Here is a 24,153-nt window from a genome sequence, read left to right on the forward strand (position 1 = left end):
GGTTCATCCATGTTGCTGCCAACGACATTATTTCATTCTTTTTCGTGGTCATCTAATATTCCATTGTATATAACTACCCTGTCTTCTTTATCCATTCATCTGTTGATGGACATTCAGGTGTTTCCATGTCTTGCCGATTGTAGATGGTGCTGCAGTGAACATTGGGGTGCATGTATCTTTCAGAATTAGCATTTTCTCCAGATGTAAGCCCAAGTGTGGTTATGCTGGGCCATATTGTAGCTCTGTGTTTAGTTTTTATGGAACCTCCATATTGTTCTTCATAGTGGCTGCAGCAATTTTCACTCCCACCAACAGTGTAGGAGTGTTCCTTTTCTCCACATCCTCTCCAACATGTATTATTTATAGATGTTTTAATGATGGCCATTCTGACCTTTGTGAGGTAATACTTCATCACAGTTTTGATTTGCAGGAAATGCTCTTTTCTTTCTTCTGTATAATAGGCCATGAGACATAGCTTAAAGTTGGAAAATCTTGTCATAGTTCTTTTTTAATAGTTGGAAGGTGAGTCACTGCATGGGCTTAATGTCACTGATGTCATTTTAAACCCCCCAGTGCTTTATATTTAGAATGCTTCTACCTTTATTTAGCCAGAATGAAATCCTAAAGAGTGCCACTGGCAGGTCAGAGTATCTGTAGCCAAAGTCAGTGAATATAAACATTTGTCTTTCATCTTCAAGATCTACAAGACTTGGATGACTGTTCCGACCCCACTCCCCAGGCCTCACTGTGCCCTGCAGCTCTCCGTGCTGCTCTGACTACCTGCTTCTCTCTGGGCCCGACCACCTTTCCTATGCAGCGTTTCTACAACAGAATTCTTGGTAGTTTTATCTGGTAACTCTTATCTAGCAGTCTTGCCTAGTGCTAACTGGTATCTGAATCAGTTGTTTCATTTGGGAATTATAAAATGGTGTTTTTAAATTCTATCATTTGGTTTCTGTTTTTGTTTTTTAAAAAAATACAGCAATATACAAGGCGAATTCACAATCCAATAAAGCAAAAATTTCAAGCCTGAAAAGTAATAGCCATGTGCGAGCAACAGTCTTATTTTGGTAGCGCTCCATGATGCACACTGCGGAAAAGGGATCAAAAAATCTAAAACTATAATGTGAATTTATGTAAGATTTTTACTCTACAAGACAAAGAATCAAGGCTATATACAAGCAAAAGCATAATAATTTATTTGAATCCACTGTTCCTTGAACAAAAGTAAAAATCTGACTTTAATAAGTCATTTCCTTCAGTGTTTTACAAGTCTTTGAAAAAACTCCATTGGTGACTGACAACCTAGGAGAAGGCACACTCTTGCTTTTGTGACAATCATCTTTATTATTCCACGGTACAAACAGCAAGAAGGAAATTTGGGAATGAAAAGTTAAAAGTGCAGTAATTTAAAATTTAATAAAACAAAGCCTGCTGAAGATTTTACAAATAAAAGTTTCCACACTTGTACATTAGATAGGATAGTGTTGGTGCTGAGGAAAGGGAAAGTATAGATTAGAACTAATTGAGCTTTGTAGGAAACATGATACAAAAAAGGCAATTGGAAAGTCCCGTCCTTTTCTCTCTTCTGTTGGCACGATAAAGACTGCCACTGGGAACTCTTGCCCCATCCCGCTCCTCTGCAGCACAGTGCATTGTGGGTATGCTGGAAAATCTGCAGTCAGACTCTTATAAATGCCTTTATTCTGTGTTAAAAGGACCAGTGTGTAAGAGGCATCTGGCTTGATTTCTTCACTGATTCCAGATGAATATACATTTCCACTGCTTTCCTCAAAACGTGCTTTCCTTATTTCACTTAAATGCACTGCGTTGCCCGTGAATGCTTACCTAGCGAAGAGATAAGCAAAATGTTCTACAGATTTCCAGGTCTACAGGTTGAAGAACCTTAAATTCATTCATTCCCTTGTACAGCTGAAAATAATCAGAGCTTTGAACTAGTTCAAGAAAACTACATTTATAAGTCAATAAATATAAAGAGTAAGCCATCACTCAATTCTGTAGATAATTTCTTTTTGAAACTAAAAGGTTGACTTACGTGAATGTCCTATGAGCAAGTTGGGTTTAACACAAACTGTGCCAAGAGTGTTTAATGAAGTCGACAGACAGCATTTAAATAAATGCAGCCATGAATTCAATAAACAAATGACCGAGTACTAGGATATGGACACAGGCCAACTTACCAATTTGTTAAACACCAGTTCAGTTAGGTAAGAGACGCGTGTAGTAATGAAAACAACACTGCTAGAATAATAGTCCAAGAGCCAAAGGAAAAATATTTTGGCTATGTTTCTATCTCAGAACCAACTGTCAAATAGCGGTAAAGAAAGCAGTAAGTTATAGTTCTTTACCTCAAGCTGGGAATGCTGGAGATTCACTAACTACCTGTAATACTGCATTATTCATGAAATTGATCTCTGAATTTAATTGGACCTAGAGAATAAAACCATAGATAATAAGGAAAGAAAAATGATTTATTCATTTCCTTTCCTTAAACATAGGGAATGTTTATTCTATTGAGGAATACTTGTTCTACTAAGGATTACTGATCTTCAGTTAAAACAAGCAAAGAGGAGCCCACTAAACTATGAAACCTTTAAAAGACTATGTCTTATATTTAATCTCTATCCCTAGTACATAGTTAATGACCTGGAGATGTTTGTGGTTTGACTATTAAAAAAATACAAGTGCAAAACAGTTTCTGATGAAATAAAAAGAAAATATTCTACCGGCTTATTTTTAAAATTTAGAATAGGTAGCCACATCTGTATTCAAGGAAAACAACAGTTTAAAAAACTGTTGGCTCCCCTTTAGGATGAGCTGGAAGAGAGAAAGAGGAGAAAAAATTTAAAAGCAATACTCGAGAGGAGGGAGACAGCCTTACAGAGAAGGAGAAGGAAAGAGAAGGCAGATTCAGAGAGGGAAGACATCTCAGGATGGAGGTAAAGTCAAGACAAAGACACAAAGGGAACTTCCTCAGAAGATGGGGAGGAATGAGGTGAGAAGAGAAAGGCCGAGGAGATGAGGAGTGGGTGAAGAGGAAAAGTTGAAACTTTACATCACCTCCTTCTCCTTCTGCCTCTGTAACTCAGCTTGCCCCTTGCAAAGTCTAGATCAGTAGGTCACGTAGTCTCAGAAAGTGGGGACTTGAAATACTAGGAACTGGAGTTTATCTCACTCAACCTTGTCCTGCTCTTTGCAACAGCCCAGCTCCTGCAAACCTGCTTCATCATGCCTGTCCAGGCAGGCCCCCCCCCCCCCCCCGCCCCTCCCCATCTTGGCTGCTGCTCCTGTGCACAAAACCCCTTAGTTTAAACCAGCCTGTTAAGAGCTAGTGTTGCCCACTACAGTCTATCTATAAAAACTCTGTAATCCCTTTGTTCGGGGCTCAGAGCTTGGAGTGTTAAGTCCTCTGGGCCCACCGGTCTAATAAACCCGAGTTCTCCAACTCTCTGAGTGTGGTGCTTGGTTTCTCGAGTACTGGCTTCTGCAACGTGGGAAGCACTGGGGCTGGGAGTGTGTGTGTGTGTGGAGTCTTGAGTGCACTGCCCCTGGAAGGAGCATGTCCTCAACAGCAGTTAAATAGTCCTTAATGAGCTTGAAAAAGAGCTAGAATATGAACACAGGCCAACTTACCAATTTGTTAAACACCAGTTCAGTTAGGTAATATTTTCAACCTTCAAAGTTTATTTCTGAAATAAAATTTTATACTCTCAAGAAATTCTAGCGATATTGTTCATGTCTGAAAGCAGTCTAATTTCAGAGGGTGATTTTTTTTTTTTAATTTGAGGAATCTTTTTTTTTTTTCAGCAAATTGTTTTATTTGGTGTTCTGAAATTACAGCTGCCATACTCCACAGCTGAAAATCAATATTTATTTCATTATTTGGAGACTTAAAAGATAAATCTCAAGTCTTCCTTTGGTTTGTTTGCAGGCTAACTGGAAAAATATAGAATAAAGGACGTATAGAAAAACAAATGAATTTAAATAGGGCAAAATTTTTGCTTGGAAACCATCTTAAAATTAGGAAGCAGATAAAATCTTAAAATTAGGAAGCAGACCATACTCTCAAAATTCTATATATTTTTAACAAGGAAAAGTACCCCCTCATTTTCTATTCCAGACAGTAAAGAGGGTTAGGTATCATTTTAGAGTGGTTTTGTTTAACTGTCCTGGAATAACATTCCACTATGGTGTCCTATTAGATTAATAACATAATGCTACAAAGCAATTTTCTTTTCTTTTCAAACCCGAAGCTCCCAGCTCTGTCAGAGTCTGCTCCTAGTTACCTGACTCCCTTTTCTCCAGGCTCATTGAGACAAGAAGGAATGCACTGCTGGGGTCCTCTGAGGTGCGCTTGTCACTTATTCAGCCCTTAAATGAATGCACAGGCCCCCCAGGGCTGGGTCTCCCCCCTGGAAGACCGTTTCCCATGCATTCATCCACTGCTGCTGCTGCTGCTGCTGCTAAGTCGCTTCAGTTGTGTCAGACTCTTTGCAACCCCATGGACAGCGGCCCACCAGGCTTCCCTGTCCCTTTGATTCTCCAGGCAAGAACACTGGAGTGGGTTGCCATTTCCTTCTCCAATGCATGAAAGGGAAGAGTGAAAGTGAAGTCGCTCAGTCTTGTCCGACTCTTAGCAACCCCATGGACTGCAGCCCACCAGGCTCCTCCGCCCATGGGATTTTCCAGGCAAGAGCTCTGGAGTGGGGTCATCCACTGCTAGCTGTTATTTTGGGTATTTACCCAGAGGTGTGCACGAATTACTTTGCTAGAACTGTTTTCTTTTGCCAAAGGGGAAGTTCCTGTGTGTGGTTATTGATGTTCTTTTCAAAGTCAATAAACGACAAATAAAGAAATGATGGACGATGATTCATGGCAGTTATGCCTGTAGGCAGTTACAGCCCTCAAAATAAGAAAGTTCATTTCATTATTCCAAAAGGCTCTTGGCACAGTTTTTCCACCTATGGGAAGGGAAAGTGACTGCTTGGTGCCAGCCCCCAGGTTAACTGGATGAGCAGTTTCTGGGCTTTACTTGGAGTGAGCCCAGGCCTTACCATGGTGGTTCTATTCACTTGAGTAGACTCCTTTGAATATGTGAGAGGTGGGCATTTGATGGGGACAGTTTTGGGCACATTTTGCAGGGTTTTTTTTCCTGGTCTTATTTGTAGTGTTCCGCCTGCCAATGCAGGAGATGCAAGAGACACTGGTTCGATCCCTGGGTCAGGAAGATCCCCTGGAGGATGAAATGGTACCCGACTCCAGTATTCTTGCTTGGAAAATTCCATGGACAGAGGAGCCTGGTGGGCTACAGTGCATGGAGTTGCAGAGTCAGACACGGCTGAGTGACTGAACATGAACACACCCATTTGTAGTGATAGATCACTGACTCTAAAGCCACTACATGTGTGCTTAGTTGCTGAAGTCGTGTCTGACTCTTTGCGGCCCCATGGACTGTACGTAGCCTGCTATTCTCTGTCCATGGGATTATCCAGGCAAGAATACTGGAGGGGGTTGCCATTTCCTTTTCCAAAAACCCTACAGCCACTGGAAAGTCAGCCAGATAACCAAGATGGCTTGAGAACTGGCCTAACGACCCCTTTCTTCTCCAGAAGTGGATTCATTTGGGGAAATGTTAATTCTAGAGCTCTGCGTCTGGTCCACTGGCCCAAGTACTTGGCCCCAGAAGATACTTGTACGTTTGCCTGTTTTATTTCTTAGAGATATTTTCAGGTGGGAAAGTGTGTCCACATGTACAGGAGCTATAATTTTCTGTTTTTAATGTATTTTTTCTTCTGAACCTTTCAATAAACTCTGGGGACAGCAGGGGCTGAATGCTGAGCCCTCTCAATGTATCATCATCAAAAGCAAGTTCATACTTACTCTGGATGATCTTGCTGTTGGGCAGGGATGTGCTGAATAACTTCATAAATTGTACTGTGCAAATCTTGCCGTGGTACACCATCAGAAGCTGGAACAGATCTTGTTGGCATCTAGAAAAATAGGGCACATTAAAAAAATTGGCAGACTAGCAAATAGAATTTCCACTACGCTACAGAAGTGAAAACAACTGGAAGAGGTGATGATGAGAGAATTAGAACTGTTTAACTTCCCTTCATGGCCTTTGCTGGTGGCTCAGTGCTAAAGAATCCACCTGGCCATGCAGAAGATGTGAGTTTGATCCCTGGGTAGGGAAGATCCCCTGGAGGAGGGCATGGCAACCCACTCCAGTATTCTTCCCTGGGAAAACCCATAAACAGAGAAGCCTGATGCGCTACAGTGCATGGGGTGGCAAAAGAGTCAGATATGGCTTAGTGACTAAACAATAACAACTTCCCTTCAATATCCATTTCTTCCTTGCTACAGTTCCTTGCACTTACCCTATAGTGGTTTGTGCAGTGGCACGGCTATGAGATCAGAAGAAGAATAGCTGGGCAAACTATCACTTTTTTTCCTCCATTTAAGCAAAAAGCTGGCAGTACTGTAAAGGAAGTGTAATAGAAAGAGAAAAAAAAACAGCAGAAGAGACGCTATCAGGATAGCTTAGAATCAAAGAGCATATATTACTATCCTTTATATTATATCTCAGTCTTAGCTTTTTGATACTAATTGCCAATCATGTGTGCAAAGGTGGTTTAGGAAAAAGAATAATGAATAGCCGGAAGCCCTTATCAAGTGACAAGTTAGTAAAGACAGTACCAAGAAATACAGAACATACAAGGGAAGATGGTTTGGTTTGAATGCAGTAATGGGCTTTAAAAGTGAAGACATAGAATGGAATACTGGATGCTTTTATTTAACAAAATAAAACATACTATAAAGCTTGTTAATTAAAAAAAATAAAGGCTTGGATGAATGTAGTAAGTATAGTAGCATATGCTTGGTTAAGATCAATACGGATTTTATTATTGCAAGTGGCATTTTTGTTTCATTATCTCCTATTTCTTATATTTGATGCTGTTATTCTTATAAATACTGCTTTCTAAGTCCTTAGCTAAAGTCTGGCTCCCCTCCTCATCCCAACTCATCCTACGTTCATTGTACTTGTGGCCACTTTCAGTCCTTTGTATTTATATAGTCCTACCTGTAGAGGACTCTGCACTGTATAGATCATCTGAAGAGTTCTTTATTTATCCCCATTTGACTTGCCAGATCACTTTGGAACATCTTGGCTTCAGGTTTTTCTGGAAACTTCCTATTTCCATTCTACTTGTTAAAGCTTTCACAACAGTCCTAGGCTATGTGATTCGATTTATCCCATCAAGTTTGTGTCAAGGGAACTTTGGTTCAGAGTCTGGAGTGAAGATCAACTCTTGATTTTCTTTGGTATAGGGGTTTTCAGGGACTATGATAAAAGCAACCTACAGGCTTCTCTGCTGTCTGGTGGTTAAGACTTTGCCTGCCAATACCCTGAGTGCAGGTCCTGTTCCTGGTCAGGGGCTAAGATCCCACACGCCTCCTGGCCAAAAATTCAAAAGGTAAAACAGAAGCAATATTGTAACAAATTCAATAAACACTTTAAAAATTGTCCACAGCAAAAAAAAGTCTTTAAAAAATTTAAAAAAGCGATCTATATAGAAAATGTCTAACTTGCTTACCTAACCTAATACTAGAGCTGTTAGCAAGTAATAAATTTGCTCATTCCATGCCATTGCTTTCTGTACAATTCCCAAAAAGAAGTGCTGAATGGACAATGAAAGGTATAGCAAGTAGACAGAGAAGTATTCATCTATTCATGTATCATGAGAAACTAAAAGACGGATTCTGATTTTTGAAAACTCATAAAGTTAGTAATTCATTCCCCTTCTTAACTTCAATTTTGAGATCTTGGCAATGTTATTATTATTCCTTTGTCAAAGCCATTGCACTCAGCTGCTGATCTTCACACAATTCTGGCTGCTTCTAACATGGATCCTTTTCCTCCTCTTTCTCGGGTTGTTCGTGTTGGTTTCTCACTTCGTCCCAAAGCACCTGGAACTGCCAATGAAAGACCTCAGCTGATTCCTCAGGAGTTTTCATCTTTGAAGATGGGTATGGTTCCAAATCGAGTTATTCCACTTACAACAGATTCCCCGGTGGCTCAGATGGTAAAAAATCTGCTTGCAATCCAGGAGACCTGGGTTTGATCCCTGGGTTGGGAGGATCTCCTGGAGAAGGGAATGGCTACCCACTCTAGTATTCCTGCCTAGAGAATCCCATGGACAGAGGAGCCTGACAGGCTATAGTCCATGGGGTCACAAAGAGTTGGACATGACTAGGTGGCTAACACTTTCACTTTTCTGGTATGTAATCAAGCATTCATTTCTCGGCCTTAGGTTATTTAGAGCCGTAGCATTTTGAGCAAACAGAGTTCCTCTGAATACAATCTTAAAACTGAGTACTGGTTAATTGCAAGAATAAATTTAAAGTTTCTTACATAGAACTCACCCCTTTCCAACACATCCCTAGGAATAAAATATGACTTCAAAATTCATTTCCAGGTCTTATCAGGCTTCAGTTTTCCTGCTTCCCCATTTAAATGCCATGCCTGAGAGGGGTACTTGCTGAGGAGCTATCAGGATGAGGAGCTGTCTCTGAAATAACTGATCCACCAAATTATTTATTTTTGTCTTTTTGATTGTAGAAGTGAACGGTGAGCCTATCCTGCCTGAGACTGAACAGGAGATGCCAAGATTTTGCAATGCCGTTTTGCCCTTTACCAGTGATGATGTGGACACTGGTGTTATGACTCACCCACAAGAGGATGAAATTCCATCATTCCCCCTCCATTATTCACGGGCATTTGAGAAATAAAGCCTGTGGCCAGGTAACTTGCTGGATGAACCTCAGAACCTTAGAATTCTCTGGACAAGTGCGACAACCAATCCCAAATGGCAAATAGTTTTAAAAAATGGAAATGAAAATGCCCAAGAGGCAAGTAGTTCATTTCAGGGGCCCCTTTCTTAGGTGAACTATCACAGAGGAATAAGGAAACAGGAAAGATTGGTTGTATATAAATCTATAAAAATGTTAATGAGCTGATTAGCTCAGAGAAGCATTCTATTTGTCTCTTAAACAAAATTGATTGCTTCAAAGACCTTGTCTGTGCAGACTGAAAAAAAAAAAAAAAGCTTCAACTGTATAAAAGTTCTCTTACACCTTCAGAAAAAAATAAATATATGTACCTGCATATTTTGGGTTTATACACTACCTTTCTTCTGAAGAACATAAAGTACCTGTATAATCAATTGTCTCTGCAATGTCCTCAGGAGATATGAGGGGGAATTAAAGGGGAAACTTAAATGACAGAGAGAGTCAGTGAAGAGAGTCCACAGTTATCAAAGTGACGCAGAAAGACTTAAACCAGGGTCTCTCCGTCCCTCCTTTACTCAATTCTTTTGACCTTCAATGAAGTTAATTCTCTCTCCCCTGAGCTTACCAGGTAAAGAATGCTCATGAATTCGTGTAATTTCCTTATTTGTGTTAGCGTTTTTGATAGAGGCTTAGAAAGACACTTTAGCTCCCCACACCCGGCACTGTCATTCATTACAGAGTGAGTCAATACGGCTGAGGGTGGCGCAGCCATTGGATTGAAGTGCCCCCAGGTTCAAAGGAATGCTGCTTACACCTCTGCTGAAGCAGAATGCTACTTCTAGTATAAGCAGCCACTAGAAAACCAACCCTGGCAACACCAGAAGCATCTGGAAAAGCAACAAATTCGTATATTCCAAAGTCATCCAGCGCATCCTCGTGGCCTGAAATGGAAAACAAATACTCCTTACAAACCAAATGCCTTGAACTGCAACTTTTTTTTTTTTAAAGAAACCTTTATAAAGCAGTCTTTATGGTTTGCTTCAAGTGGTGTGTATAAAACCAATTTAACATTTCCCATTGGCTCAATGGACATGAAGCTGAGCTAACTCTGGGAGATAGTGAAGGACAGGGAAGCCTGGCTTGCTGCAGTCCATGAGGTCGCAAAGAGTTGCACGTGACTGGGTGACTGAACAGCGACGACAATCCTCTACAGTCACGCTGCCACTAAGTAGTACTGGAAATCACTCCTTTTGAAGCTCAGAATTAAAACTGAATTGGGACAATTATTCTTAAAGTCTGGTGTAGGAACAGTGGTGTATCATATATACTCAAATAAACACATATGGGCAGCCTTGCCCTTTGTAACTTTCAGTTACTAGAGACTTATGGCCACCAAGGCCTCAATCTGTCAATCAGAGCAGCTCTTAATCCACCCATAATATTGCTGTATCCTGCTAGATCCAACAGAGTCCACCAGGACTAATAATAAAAAAATAAGCGACTAAGAGCTTCCTTGTGGCTCAGCTGGTAAAGAATCCATCTGCAATGTGAGAGACCTGGGTTCGATTCCTGGGTTCGATTCCTGGGTTGGGAAGATCCCCTAGAGAAGGGAAAGGCTACCCACTCCAGTATTCTGGCCTGGAGAACTCCGTGGACTGTGTAGACCATAGGGTCGCAAAGAGTTGAACATGACTGAGCAACTTTCACTTCACTTCATGGTTGCCTATGCATACCAAATAGAATATGCAAGTCCAATATCACCTAAGCTCTCATCGGTAAAATGGAGGGTGGCTCTTCCAGATAGTCTCTGGGAGCTTTCAGAACTCCAACACTTTATTATTCGTGAGAAGGACTAGATAAGGGGAAGAAGACCCATGTTTACTAAGAATCGAGGCATTGTATTAGGCACCTATTACACTGGATTTAATTCTCAGAGCAACCCTGAGGGGACGTTATGAGCTCTATTGTAGAGATGAGTTGAGGCCAGGAAAAATAATTTTCCCAAGGTGACACTGGGGGGAAGAGGCACATATGGGACAGAAATCCAGCTCCTTTGACTCTAAGGCCTGAGCAAAAGCCCCACTGTTAACATAACAACTCAGGCGGGAGTCAGAAGTGATGGCAGTGAGGGGCACCCCTAGGGTCGGAGAAGCAGCAACCCGGGGGACCCCCCCCTTTCCTCTTCTCCCCGGACAGGAGCTGCCAGCACTGTTTGCTTTACAAACTGACACAGCAAGAGAAAACTTGGGCAGTTTCCAAACTGTAAGAGGATCAGTGGAATATGGGTCAGTGACGGTGGGCGAACAATAGTCTCTCTGAGCCTTAGTTCTCTTGCCTGTAAAATGCTGTTGTAAGTGTCTTTTGGGGCTTATCTTACAGATCTATGTGACCTACAGAAAACTAATACAAGGGATAGCACTTCGTGAAGTGAGGGCAGTCACCCTGGGAAGGGATGAATTCTGTTACCTCAATAGTACATTGTAGAGAATGGTTAATATTAACAATATATATTAATAATGATAATACACAGCCCCTCTCAGCCTGGCCATTACCTGAAAATGTTCGTGCTTTCCTGTACTCTGTTTCTGGCCTGAAAAGACAAATTGGTGTTTCTGTCAGTCTTAATCATTGAGGAGAAAGCATTCAAGAGAAAAATTATTTTCATAGAAGCATATGCATTACCTGCCTTCTAGCTTTTGTTTTATAACTAAAAACCAAGAAAGAAAAAAACACAGTAAGATACTTTTTAGTATACATATAAACCATTCATATATATATTTTAAATTTTAACCTACCTTTGTAGGGTTGAAATTTTTTCCATAAGAGAAGAAGACACATGGATATAATCAAAAAGAGTGATATTCCAGTTATACTTGCTAAAGGGGACAATGATTTCCCTTTCTGTGCAAGCTTCTCTATTCCTAAATAAAAAGACAAGTATATTTTAATATTTTTATTAAAGATCAATAATAAATTATTATATAGCTTGACTTTACGCTTTATTGTAAATGGTACAGTATTGCAAATGTATATATATTATACTATATACACACACACACATATACACATATACAGAGATATACACATATACAGAGTCTGAGCAAGACCTAACAGAAGGAATACACTTATTTGAGAATACACACTAAACTTTCTAAGGATATTTATGACTGGAAATGTGGTGAGCTGTTCAGGATAATACCATTATGTTATACTGGATGTAGCAAATAGCTCATGTCATATTTTTCAATAGTGTTTGCTAGGATTTAACTTGAATCTGTTTGATCTCATTATATGAACATCCCCAGATGCTAGGCTACTCTCTCTCTTCCCACCTCACTTTTTTAACACTGCTCATGTATGTGGATTTTTTAGAGTGGTGGTGTGTGATGAAATGTGCAAGAGGAGAGGTGTTAAGTTTAAATCATTACTAATTTTTGAATAATAAAGAGATTTTAATCTCTAAAGTAAAATGTGGGTGATTGTCAACAGAATATTTTAAGTCCCACTTTCGACTACAATTCACTTTGGTTTGAAAGTCATTCCTTTTGTTAATATTCCTATATAAAATATAGTGTTAATAGCTAACACCTGTTGAGTGCTTACAATACATCAGTCTCCATTCTAAGAGTTCATGGTACGTATTAACCCCTGGATGTCACAACAATGTTATTAGGGAGGGCTCAGACTGAACTGAACTGAACTGAACTGAACTGAACAGAGGGTAAAGAATTTGCCTGCAATGCAGGAGACCTGGGTTCCATCCCTGGGTTGGGAACCTGGGGGAGGGCATGGCAACCCATTCCAGTATTCTTGCCTGGAGAATCCCCATGGACAGAGGAGCCTGGCGGGCTACAGACCATGGGGTCTCAAAGAATTGGACACGACTGAGCAACTAAGCCCAGCACAGCACATTATTAGTATTATGCCCTCTTAGAGATGGGGAATCTGAGGCTTCCCTGGGGTCACTCAGGAAGTAAGTGGCAGAGTCCAGATGAGACCCCAGACTCTTGACACTCTGTGCTTGCTCATTTTGATGCTGTTTTGACAAAATTTACTAAGCATGGCAAAGTTGACACTAGTTTCAGACTACAACATGCTTAGTCAGAGAGTTAATCTACGAAGTGGAAATTGTTGTGACCTTCAACAAAAGCAAGCAACAGAAGTCTTCTATATAACATGTGAATCAGTTATTGATCAGGACATGAATGGCGGTAGCTGCCCACCTCAGTCCAGTTGAACGTGGGGGTGACAATCATGGGATGTCACTTCCCTTCTGCCATGGTGGAGAACAGCTTGGAGCATCTGGGTGCGGTGAAGAACACAGTGGAGACTCAGCTCTGCAATAAATATCCAGCCTGCATCCAGTTGACTTTTACCACAAAGACTTGGCTGAGGCCTCCAGCAGCCAAGATAAGGATGAAAATTTAATCTTTCCCTTCTTTCACTGTGGACCTATATATAGTCTCTCAGCTTTTCTACCTACAACACTTGCACTTTTTAATCTTCCCTGAATCTTGTTATAACGTAGTGTATATCATATATGTTAAACTCCAGTTAAAAAGTCAGGGGAATCATGATACCTCCTTGCCTTTCTCTTGAATTGCTCTTGTTGGAGAAGACTCTTGAGAGTCCCTTTTTTTCTTTATATGTTTTTTTAAATCTGTTTATTTATTTAGGCCGTGTTGGGTCTTTGCTGCTGTGTGAGGGCTTTCTCTAGTTGCAGTGAGCGGAGGCTGCGCTCTAGTTGCGGTGTGCGGGCTTCTCCTCGCAGTGGCTTCTCTTGTTGTGGAGCATGGGCTCGAGGGTGCAGGGCTACCGTAGTTGTGGCACATGGGCTCAGGAGTGCACAGGCTGCAGCAGGCTGCAGTTGTTGTGGTCTGTGGGCTTAGCTGCGTTGCGGCATGTGGATTATTCCCACGCCAGGGATCAAACCTGCGTCCCCTTCATCGGTAGGTGGATTCCTAACCATGGGACTACCAGAGAAGTCCTCAAAATGTTCTTTTTATGGCATTACAATAGCTATGTAGTATTTATTTCTTTTAAACAGGTTGTAAATTAAACTTTTTTCAGCTTTGGGTAGGAGAAATAAAAGCAAGGTAGTATAAAATGAGCTAGAATTGCAACTTAATTGGTTCTGATCTAGACCAAAACATCACAAAACTTATTAGAAATTTTTCTTCCTTTTCTCTCGGTTAATGATTTGCAGAAAAACTTACACTCTCCCACTGTTAGAATGCTGGCCTTTTAGTCGGTAACTGTTGCAGCCTTTGGGTGATCGCTGTGTGGGGTCTAGGCCTTTCTTCAGATACCGTGCTCCTACTTCACAGGTTTGTTTTCTCTAGAGAGCTGGGCAGTGCTGAATGAGCTACTTCCTCTAAGGGCCTGGGTCTTCACAGCAGTAAAATGAGGAGGCTGGAGTGACTGGCCTTTAGGTTCTCCTGTTGCTTGGACATTACATGACTTGAGGCAGCCAAGAGAGTTTCACATGAAGCTCATGCAAACAGGACACTATCTGCAATGGTGTGGAGAAGACTCTCGAGAGTCTCTTAGACTGCAAGGAGATCAAACCAGTCCATCCTAAAGGAGATCAATCCTGAATATCCACTGGAAGGACTGATGCTGAAGCTGAAGCTCCAATAGTTTGGCCACCTGATGCGAAGAACTGACTCATTTGAAAAGACCCTGATGCTGGGAAAGATTGAAGGCAGGAGGAGAAGGGGGTGCCAGAGGATGAGATGGTTGGACAGCATCACGGACTCAATGGATACAAGTTTGAGCAAACTCCGGGAGATGGTGAAGGACAGGGAAGCCTGGAGTGCTGCAGTCCATGGGGTTGCAAAGAACTGGACATGACTGAGCAATCGAACAACAAGAACAACAACAATGCAGTGGTGTGCTAGTAACTGAGGATCAAAAAAGTTGTATGCGCATATCTACACACAAAAGTCATAAATTTTACTGATGTGATAGATGTGTAGAATTAATAATAAAGTATGCAATACTCTTTATTGCTAATTCCAGATATCTAACTGATTCTCATGGCTTGTTTTTGTTGATTTTTGCTGAACTCGTGTATTTTCAACCATATTTTGAAACAACTATTAGATTTCAAATAAATGCTTGGTTATTATCCAATTCAGCAAAGAAATAGTCTACATCAGAGATAAACAAGTGTAACTTCACCATGAATGTTGGTTGACATTTATTAAAGTGAAACTGAAACAATGGTGACATTTGTTGGAACTTCATTTAATGGTAATTTGAATAACTGCTTTGCTAAAATGGATAATAGTTTTTGAATATTGGAGGAACTCAAATATTTTTTGGCCGTATAGAATGTAATGGCTATGGAAAAAATACATTTTCAAATTTTCTCTGTATTATCATCTTCATCACCTAAGTGTAAGAATTAATAATTTTCCCATCACTCTCATACATGGCAACAATCTTATTAATTGAATAATATCCCCTGAATTCTGTAGTTGTTGTGTGCAATATTCATATTATTTCATTTAGGTTAAATTGTTTTTCTGTATTATTGTTAGGTTTTTGACTGCTTGTTCTATCAGTCACTAAGGAATATGCTAAAATCTCCCACTCTGTGGATTTTTCTATTTCTCTTGTCAATTTTTGCTATTTATTAGATGTACTTGGATGCTATTCTAGTAGATGCATATAAATTCATAATTTTTATATCTTCCTGCTGAACAGACCACTTCATTTTCATGAAATGTCCATTTTTCACCTAAAGTAATATTTCTTGTCTTAAGAAATATATCTAATTCTTATCTAATTTCTTTGGTATTAGTGTGGCCACACCAGCTTCTTTGGACCATTTGCATGGCTTTTTTTTGTTCACTCATTTACTTTCAGAATCCTTTATATAATGTATATCTCTTATAAGTGTTAAATAGTATTTTAATACCTAGCTTTACAATACTTGTCTTTTAGTTGGAATATATGGTCCATTAATATATAATGTAATTATTAATATATTTTGGTTTCTAACTATAATCTGATTTTTTCTACATACCCTACATTTTTGCTGTCTCCTTTTTTGTCTTAATTTGGTTTTATTAGGAGTTTATTTTATTTCTCTTTTCCTCTCTGTTTGTTTGTTATACACTTTTTGCCTCTTAGATTTTAGAGATGAAAAATAATCTAATCAGAATTAATACTTTTAGGCAAAATATTCTGTGACACAAATCACAGCAATATTTTCCTAGATTAGTCTGCCATGGCAAAAGAAATAAAAGCAAAAAAAAAAAAAAAAAACAACCCCACAGTTGAGACCCAATAAAACTTGTAAGGTTTTGCACACACAGCAAAGGAAACCATAAACAAAACAAAGAAGCAACTTAAGAACTGGGGAAAAATATTTGCAGATGATGCAACCAACAGAGACTTAATTCCAAAATATACAGACAGCTCATACAGCTCATTATCAAAAACCCAAAAAACTCAATCAAAATATGGACCAAAGACATAGATATTTCTTCAAAGAAGACATACAAATGGCCAACAGTCACATGAAAAGATGCTCAACATCACTAATTATTAGAGAAATGCAAATCAAAACAATGCAGTAATAACAAGTTTCATATTAAAGATGTTCAAGCTAAAATTCCAGTATAGGACTCAAATTTAATTTAGTAGTGCCGACTACAATTCTCTGCTCTTTCTGCCACTTTTGCCTGACCATCATATGAGAAATAGAAATCCTTTAAATCATTACGCCCAAATCTACTTGGTTCTACCAACTGGAACTACAACAAATAAATCAGACCCTGTATGATGCCACATCGATTGTTTGATGAAGCTCTTACTTCTCCCTTGAGAAGTCTCTTCTTCAGATCCAGTATCTCCAGATGATATTCTTTATATGACTGATTTCACATTCTCTACCATTTCAGAGGTACAATTTTAGAAGCTCAACAAATCTATTCAATTTTACTTCTAAAGTGTAAATTCAGAAGGACCCATACTCTGGTGTGGCTATCAATAAGACAGAGGCAAACAGAATGGTCTGAGACACCAGCAGTGATACAAAAGCAAAGTAACAGCAGAAAAAACTGATTAAAAATGCTAAGTAATAAAGTGGCATGATTTAAGATACAGCATATTACTTGGGCACCGCTTTTAGCAAGTGAATTCTTTTATTTGTTCATTTTAGGTCCAATTACTGAAATAAAAATTAGCCAATTTTCAGATATACACAATCAAATTTAGGTGCATTATATATGTATAAAACCGAATGTACATTTGTTTCCCATTTATTTGGTATAGGTATGTCATATCAGTAATAATGAAAATAATAAAGAAATTGAAAGTGTCATTTATAGGTACAGATGAAGAAATAGTTTCAGAGAAATGAAAACACACGCCATAGAAGGTAAGTCCTAGAATGGAGACTGGAGAAATAAATTTTTTCCCGATTGCCAAAAATGTAACGGTTTTAACAAATGGCAGGTAGGCTCAATATATTCACTTTTTCCTCTAACCTTTTCTAACACCAGGTTTGATGTACTCCAACTCTCTCACTTCTTGATAGCCAGACTGCCTTCACTAAAATTCAATATCCCCTAGTCCCTAGAAATAAATTCAATGCTAATTTATTCAGGTCAACTGTCTACAATACACTTTACAATGAAAAATATTTTAATGTAGTCTCAGCTGTTTTTCCCCTTAAGCTTGAAAATATGCTAATAATTATTATTTCAGAGTGTTTCTCGTAATGCTGAAGTTACACTCTGGCATACACTGGCTCTGCCAGGCGCTCCTATGATTCTGATGCCTTGTAGTAGGTTCAAAAAACAAGGACTGGATGTTTAAATGAGATAAGACACATCTCCTCCCCTCTCCTTCATTTTTAAATTTTTGTCCCTTTTACTTTGTGTTTCCTGGAATGACTAAATTTGTACATTCTGTCCTAGAGGGGATCCAACTCATTCTCTTTAACATTACTTCCTTATTTCTTCAGGCTCCTTCCTTATTGCCCTGTAGCCTCTCTCCCCTGTGGCCTCTGTTAGCCCTCCATCAGAAAGTATCCTGAGGTGACTAGCACCTGTCAGCTCAAAACCTTGGCCATGGCTAAGGGCAAGTATCCTCTCCCTGCAGACTGAAGAAGAGAGGCAATCCTTTTCTCAGAACTAATGATCTTCCCTGTTTAGTCCCCCTTCTCTTCTAGAGCGTCCTGATTCTCTCCACACTGCTTCTCAAACATGGAGTCTAGAAAAATGGTACTGACGGACCTATTTGCAGGGCAGGAATAAAGATACAGGCATAGAGCATGGCCTTGTGGGCATGGTGGGGGAAGGAGAGGGTGGGACGAACTGAGAGAGTAGCACTGTGATCGATCTGTTTATCTACACACTACCATGTATAAAATGCACAGCTAGTGGGAAGCTGCTGTATAAAACAGGGAGCCCAGCCCAGCACTCTGTGCTGACCTAAAGGGCTGGGATGCGGGTAGGGTGGTTGGGAGGCTCAGGAGGGAGGAGTATATATATATATGTATGCATATATGCTTGTGAGTGATTTGTGTTGTTGTATGGCAGAAACCATACAATCCTAAAGGAAATCCAGTCCATCCTAAAGGAAATCCATCCTGAATATTCATTGGAAGGACTGATGCTGAAGCTGAAGCTCCAATACTTTGGCCATCTGATGCGAAGAACTGACTCATTGGAAAAGACCCTAATGCTGGGAAAGGTTGACGGCAGGAAGAGAAGGGGATGACGGAAGATGAGATGGTTGGATGGCATCACCAACTCGATGGACATGAGTGTGAGCAAGCTCTGGGAGTTGATGATGGACAGGGAAGCCTGGTGTGCTGCAGTCCATGGGGTCACAAAGAGTCAGACACAACTGAGTGACTGAACTGAACTGATGGCAGAAACCATACCACATTGTAAAGCAATTATCCTCCAATTAAAAACAAAACAAAACACTGCTTCTCTCTACCAGGATACACAAAACTTACCAGGTTCAGTATTTGAAATTTACAAAATAAAGTATGTCAGATTTGTCCAGGGTGAAATCAAGTGGCACAGTTGCTGTGGCGTCAGCGCCCAGGCAAGTGTGCTGTAGAGAGATGGATTTCTAGAACCCAAACTGAAACTGAGATGACAGGGGGATTCTGACCTTACTGCCACAGAGAACGTACAGGAATCCCAAATGTGGTTCTGGACACTTGCAGCAGCTCCCCCTCTTCTTTCTTCCAGAGAATTTTGTACTCTTTAGCACATAGCATGCTATTCTCCCCCTTATTTAAACACGATTGACTCATTTACCAAAGCCCTAGTGCAAATGCTATTTGCCCCCTCCTTAGGCAAACAAATAAAATGAAATAACATATTAAGTGCAAATATAGGCAAGAGGTGTGGTATCCATGGTATCGCAGCCCTGCTGTTTGAGAGACTGCACCTAAAACAAGACAGCCATATGCCACCAGTCAGCGTGTCTATTTCTAGATCAGAATGGAGTCCTGAGATCGCTCCCATCCAGTCTGTAAGCTGATTATGGCCAGTGATTCATGTTCCTATGGCAATGAAGATGGCCTACTGGGGGCATGCTATTTCCACACCCTACCACAGCCCCACTTGACAGACACAGTTGTTCTGTGATAGATGCTTATGGGATGTCACCTAAGCCTTCGGGGTCTGGATGTAAGGGTTGTAGCTCATCTCAGTTGTTATCCTCCATGATCTAAAGTGAAATACATCTTCTGGAAATCTTAACCAGAGAAATTTCTAGGTAGTTAACAGAAATCAGTAAATTCATTTTCCTGCCTAGGAGTAGGGTCATTTTCCCATTCTCTTTTTAATGAAAAGTTGTGCAATTAGAAATAGATACTAAAAAATTAGAAATTTTGCTGGATCACATACAAAAATATTTCTACTATGGCTAAATCTCTAATTGTGGCCATATGGCTCTTGAGAACTCTAATAACTTGTTCACTGGAATGTTGTCATGAAATGTGAACATTTGAATTCTGATTATAAACATTTTTATTTTATGTATATTGCATGCCACAATAGTGATTTAGACCCAGTTAAATTTTAAAGTAGGGATACTTGCATTCAAGAAAGTCTTTAATTACAGTAATAAAATCATTGTTCTTCCAAAATATGAATGCTAAGTTACTACTTTAATTGCTATTCTTTTCTTGAAAGGTACATACTAGGTATTACTTTTAGTTACAAATATTTCATTATTTCTCACTAATATGAAAGTATACATGTCTGGATAAGCCAGAGTATCTATTTGTTTATAGCATAAAGTTAGTTAAGGTGATAAGAAAACACATACTATCTTGTACAAATATATGACATATCTTATATATATGTGACATATTTTTTAGACATTGATACTCTCAGTCAATGTCAAGAGAGACAGTTTACTCAGTGGTTAAAAAATGGGGTTTTGAATTCAGATATTACTTTATCACTGACTAGCTGTGTGACTTTGCCTATTTCCCCTGTCTTCTTTAGGATATCTCTACTAAGATACAAAGAGGTCCACTGATAACTTAGATGTGAATCATAGTCCAAAGAGGGGGGAGGCACCATCTGGTTTAGTCTTAAACAGGCAGGAAAACATAGAGCTAATAGCCATATTCTGTAGTCTTCCTCTCCTGAACTGAAAGTCCCTATCAAATAATCAAAACCTTTGATTATTTCTGGTGCTTGTTGTTTTCTTTCCAAATTTATGACTACATAGTCATCTTTGATTCCTTCTTCCTTTGCCTCTCATGTCTTACTGCTGAGATTTTTTTGATTGGCCACATTCTTTGCCTCATTACAAACAAAGATGTTCTGTTTCTTACAACTAGACCCTGGTTATATCAAACGTAACTTGGTTTTAAAAATATCTCAAAGGCAGAAATCTCACCACCCTAAATTATTTTGCATTTCCACAGATATTAATATAGGTTAGCTCATCAGAGTGGGTGGTCAGTAAGTGTCCAACTGACAGTTACAAATGATGTCCAATTTTTCATTGTACTTTGTTGTTGTTTATTCCCTAAGTCATGTCTGACTCTTTTGCGGCCCCATGGACTGTAGCCTGCCAGGCTCCTCTGTCCATGGGATTTCCCAGGCAAGAATACTAGAGTGGGTGGCCATTTCCTTCTCCAGGGGATCTTCCTGACCTGGAGATGAAAACTGCAACTCCTGTTTAGCAGGTGGATTTGGACTCTTTACCACTGACCCACCTGGTTGGCTTGTACCTTTAATTTGCATTGTAGAGATTCATTGATTTAGAAAAGTTTCTAAAAATCAGATACTTAAAACACATTAATGCTACTGATTTTCTTTGCCATTTGCTACTGTTTAAGTTCTGTGGACATTTGGGGATTGGAAAACAGCTCTACAAACCACAAAGAGGTCATGAATGTTGACAACACTGAATCACTCCGAAAAATAAGCACCTGCTCTTCTTAGTTACAATAATAACAAATGTCTGGTCTTTGTACAGGTCAAACAGGTTTTTTAGATTTTGCAAAAGGTAATTATTTGATATTAAGACTGTAGCTGTCATTGGACTTTGGTAAAAAGATCTGAATCAAATATTGGGGGATTCTGATATTATGATGATAGCTTGGCTGAATATTAATGGAAAAAGTTTAGATAGTAAGAAAGGTTTCAGTGCAGTACACACCTACATATCATAGACATGTTTTCACTTGCAATGAGTATGAGGAACAAGTCTAAGACAACATCCAGATTGCCACAAAATTACATAATTAATTATGCTGTTTTTAAAAATTATGTTTCAGTTAACCACTGAGGTAAAAAGCTGGTTAAATATATTAAAAACTTGGTAAAATAGAAAGTAAAGTATGCTAGCTGTTTACTTACATGCCTGCCACCCACCCATATCAGGCTATGAGCATCTTGTTAGCAGGAATTATTTTTTTTTTCAGATGGCATTTACCCTAGTATTTGGCCCATAACAGGTGTCAAATAATGAAAGATTGATTGCCTGATTTATATAACCCTAAACACCCTGGTGGCTCAGATGGTAAAGAATCTGTCTGCAGTGCAAGAGATCTGGGTTTGATCCCTGGGTCAAGGAGATCCCCTGGAGAAGGGAATGGCAACCCACTCCAGTATTCTTGCCTGGAGAATGCCATGGATAGAGGAGACTGGCAGATTACAGTTCATGGGGTTGCAAAGAGTCAGACATGACAGAGAGACTAACATAAACACATATATGTTTTTGAGATCTATAAGGAAAATATGTTATTAACTACTGCCCAAGTGAAGCATAATTCAGGTAAAAATTCTAGCACTGCATTGTCCAATACGGTAGTCACTAGATATATGTTAGCCACTAGAAATACTTAAATTAAAATTAATAGGGACAAAACAAAAGCTTCAGTTCCTCAGTGGCATAACCATATTTTAAGTGCTCAAAAGCCAAATGAGCTATGGAAGCTTGAATAGGATTTGCATACTACTGTTGTGTAAAAATTGTATAAATGTTATTTATGTTGAATTGACTCATGGTGCTTTTCAGGTCTACTATATCCTTCTACTTTTCTGTCTATTCATTCCATTAATTTTTGAGAGTTTGATATTGAAACTCCAACTAAAACTCTTAATTTATCCACTTTAAAATAACTGAAATATATAGAGAAACTATATGCAACTTTGTTCTGTGCTTTCCAAGTCTCTTATAAATTGCTTTCATAATTTAAAAAAGAAAGAGGAAAAAAAGAAGAAAATCCAAATGAGGCTAGGAAGTACTATATTAGATAGAGCAGATATCAAACATTTCCTTCAAAGCAAAAGTTCCACTGGATAGCACTCTTCTAGATAGTGTGGCATTTTCTTCATAAGAGTAAAAACAAAACCTTACCATGTCTGTATGTAAGTTCCAGTGTACGCAGATGATTTTTGCAAATATGAATACCTTCAATTTTAAGGAGTCTTGGGAAGATCCCACCTACCATATATTTATCAATCTGTATATTTATAATAGTCTTATAATGCTTGATGGCTCATTATGAGTTTTTAAATAAATTTAATAGGCTATGGAGGAAAAAAAGTCACCATAAACAAGTGGGTGTCTTGCTTGTGCTTGCTGAATATTCAGATCCCATTTATGAGCTGCCAGGTCCTGATCCGAAAGGTCTGAGGTATCTTAATGAAAATATATTATTAGATATCGCTATGTGATTCTGATGCACATGGCCTACAGGTCAAGTACTGAAAATTCTAAGGATTATATTCTTGTTTTACTTATTAAAAAAATATGCATTGACTTTCTATGTAATGGGTCCTATCCTAGGCACCAGGGCTATAAAGACAAAGAAACAGAAGGCATAAATGGAGAGATTTAGGAAGAAGAGGAGGAGAAGGGGAAGGAAAAGGAGAAGAAGAAAAGAAAGAAGGAGGAAAGAGGAGAGAGGAGAATGGACTTGAGAGATAGGAAGAAAGGAAAATGGACAAACTTGATTGGATGTTGGGCCAGGCAATAAGCAAGAGAAAAGAGTCTGGGATGGCATTTAGCTTTCTGGCTAAGGGTGGTAGCTACTAGGACCATTCATTTAAACAGGGAAACAGAAAGAAGCGCAATTTGAAGGTAAAGAAGATGTGTCACTTTTGGTATGTTGGACCTGTATGCTGCCCCTGGCACGTCAAAGTGGAGACACTTAGAAGGTAATTGTGCATACAGTTTTAGAGCCTTACACATTTGGGATGTACCAGTGTCACAGGAAACTATGGGAGTGAATAACGTCATACTGAAGAGAGAAGAGAAGGCTCAGAAAGCTGCGAATTTGGTGGACATGAGTATTTTAGGCAATGATTCTTAACTCTTTGGATTTATGACCTTTCTAAAAGTTAGATGACTTCTAGAAAACGCCAAATTTCACAACTTTACAAAATTCTGTAGTTTCCAAGGTGTTGAGACCCCTGTTGCTAAATCCCACAGATTTCAGGTTTCATACAGTGAGAGAAGAAGGGAAGCCCATGAAGGACAGTGAGAAGGAAGCCAGATGGTAGGGAAATTGTATTTCTAATTCACGGAGGTGTGTTCGTCTGACTTAATGCAACAGTATATATAAACTTTTATAAATGAGTAATCTGCTTCTCTTTTATTCCTGTTTGTAAAATCAGGAAAGCAAGAATGAACACTTAGAAGGATTGTACTGAATTCTCTTTTTCTTTATAGCCCCTCAGAGCTAGCAACTGATTTCTCTCTCCACTATTCTTTGGGTTTTTTTTTCTTTGGCTGTTAGAAACCATGGCTTAGTTAACTCAAAAAAGAGTTTCCTAGAGTATGATACACACAATGATATTTTCTTCCACATAAGTATAAAATAGGAGCAGAGCA

General features: G+C 39.2%; 1 protein-coding gene and 1 long non-coding RNA gene across 6 annotated transcripts in view; one reads left to right on the forward strand and one right to left on the reverse strand.

Annotated features, from left to right (window-relative positions):
* Positions 1-1,176: 1,176 nt before the first annotated feature.
* Positions 1,177-24,153, reverse strand: part of HEPACAM2 (HEPACAM family member 2) — a 55,922-nt gene continuing 32,945 nt past the window's right edge. For 2 of the 5 annotated variants that reach the window (XM_042248380.2, XM_027968449.3), the window contains exons 5-10: positions 11,607-11,732; positions 11,494-11,518; positions 11,364-11,401; positions 9,679-9,752; positions 5,902-6,011; positions 1,177-1,848 (exon numbers count right to left, since the gene is read on the reverse strand). In XM_042248380.2, the coding sequence (XP_042104314.1) occupies positions 1,845-1,848; positions 5,902-6,011; positions 9,679-9,752; positions 11,364-11,401; positions 11,494-11,518; positions 11,607-11,732 (377 nt within the window). In that variant the 3' untranslated portion in view covers positions 1,177-1,844. Of the gene's footprint in view, positions 1,849-5,897; positions 6,012-9,358; positions 9,753-11,363; positions 11,402-11,493; positions 11,519-11,606; positions 11,733-24,153 lie in introns of those variants that run through there. The other 3 variants (XM_042248381.2, XM_027968450.3, XM_060414460.1) reach the window with 2 other exon arrangements.
* Positions 5,999-15,040, forward strand: LOC132659660 (uncharacterized). Its single transcript, XR_009600323.1, has 2 exons — positions 5,999-8,049; positions 8,642-15,040. It is a non-coding gene; the product is annotated as an uncharacterized LOC132659660 (long non-coding RNA).

Source organism: Ovis aries, chromosome 4 (assembly GCF_016772045.2).
Source record: "Ovis aries strain OAR_USU_Benz2616 breed Rambouillet chromosome 4, ARS-UI_Ramb_v3.0, whole genome shotgun sequence".
In the NCBI taxonomy this organism is placed as follows: Eukaryota; Metazoa; Chordata; class Mammalia; order Artiodactyla; family Bovidae; genus Ovis; species Ovis aries.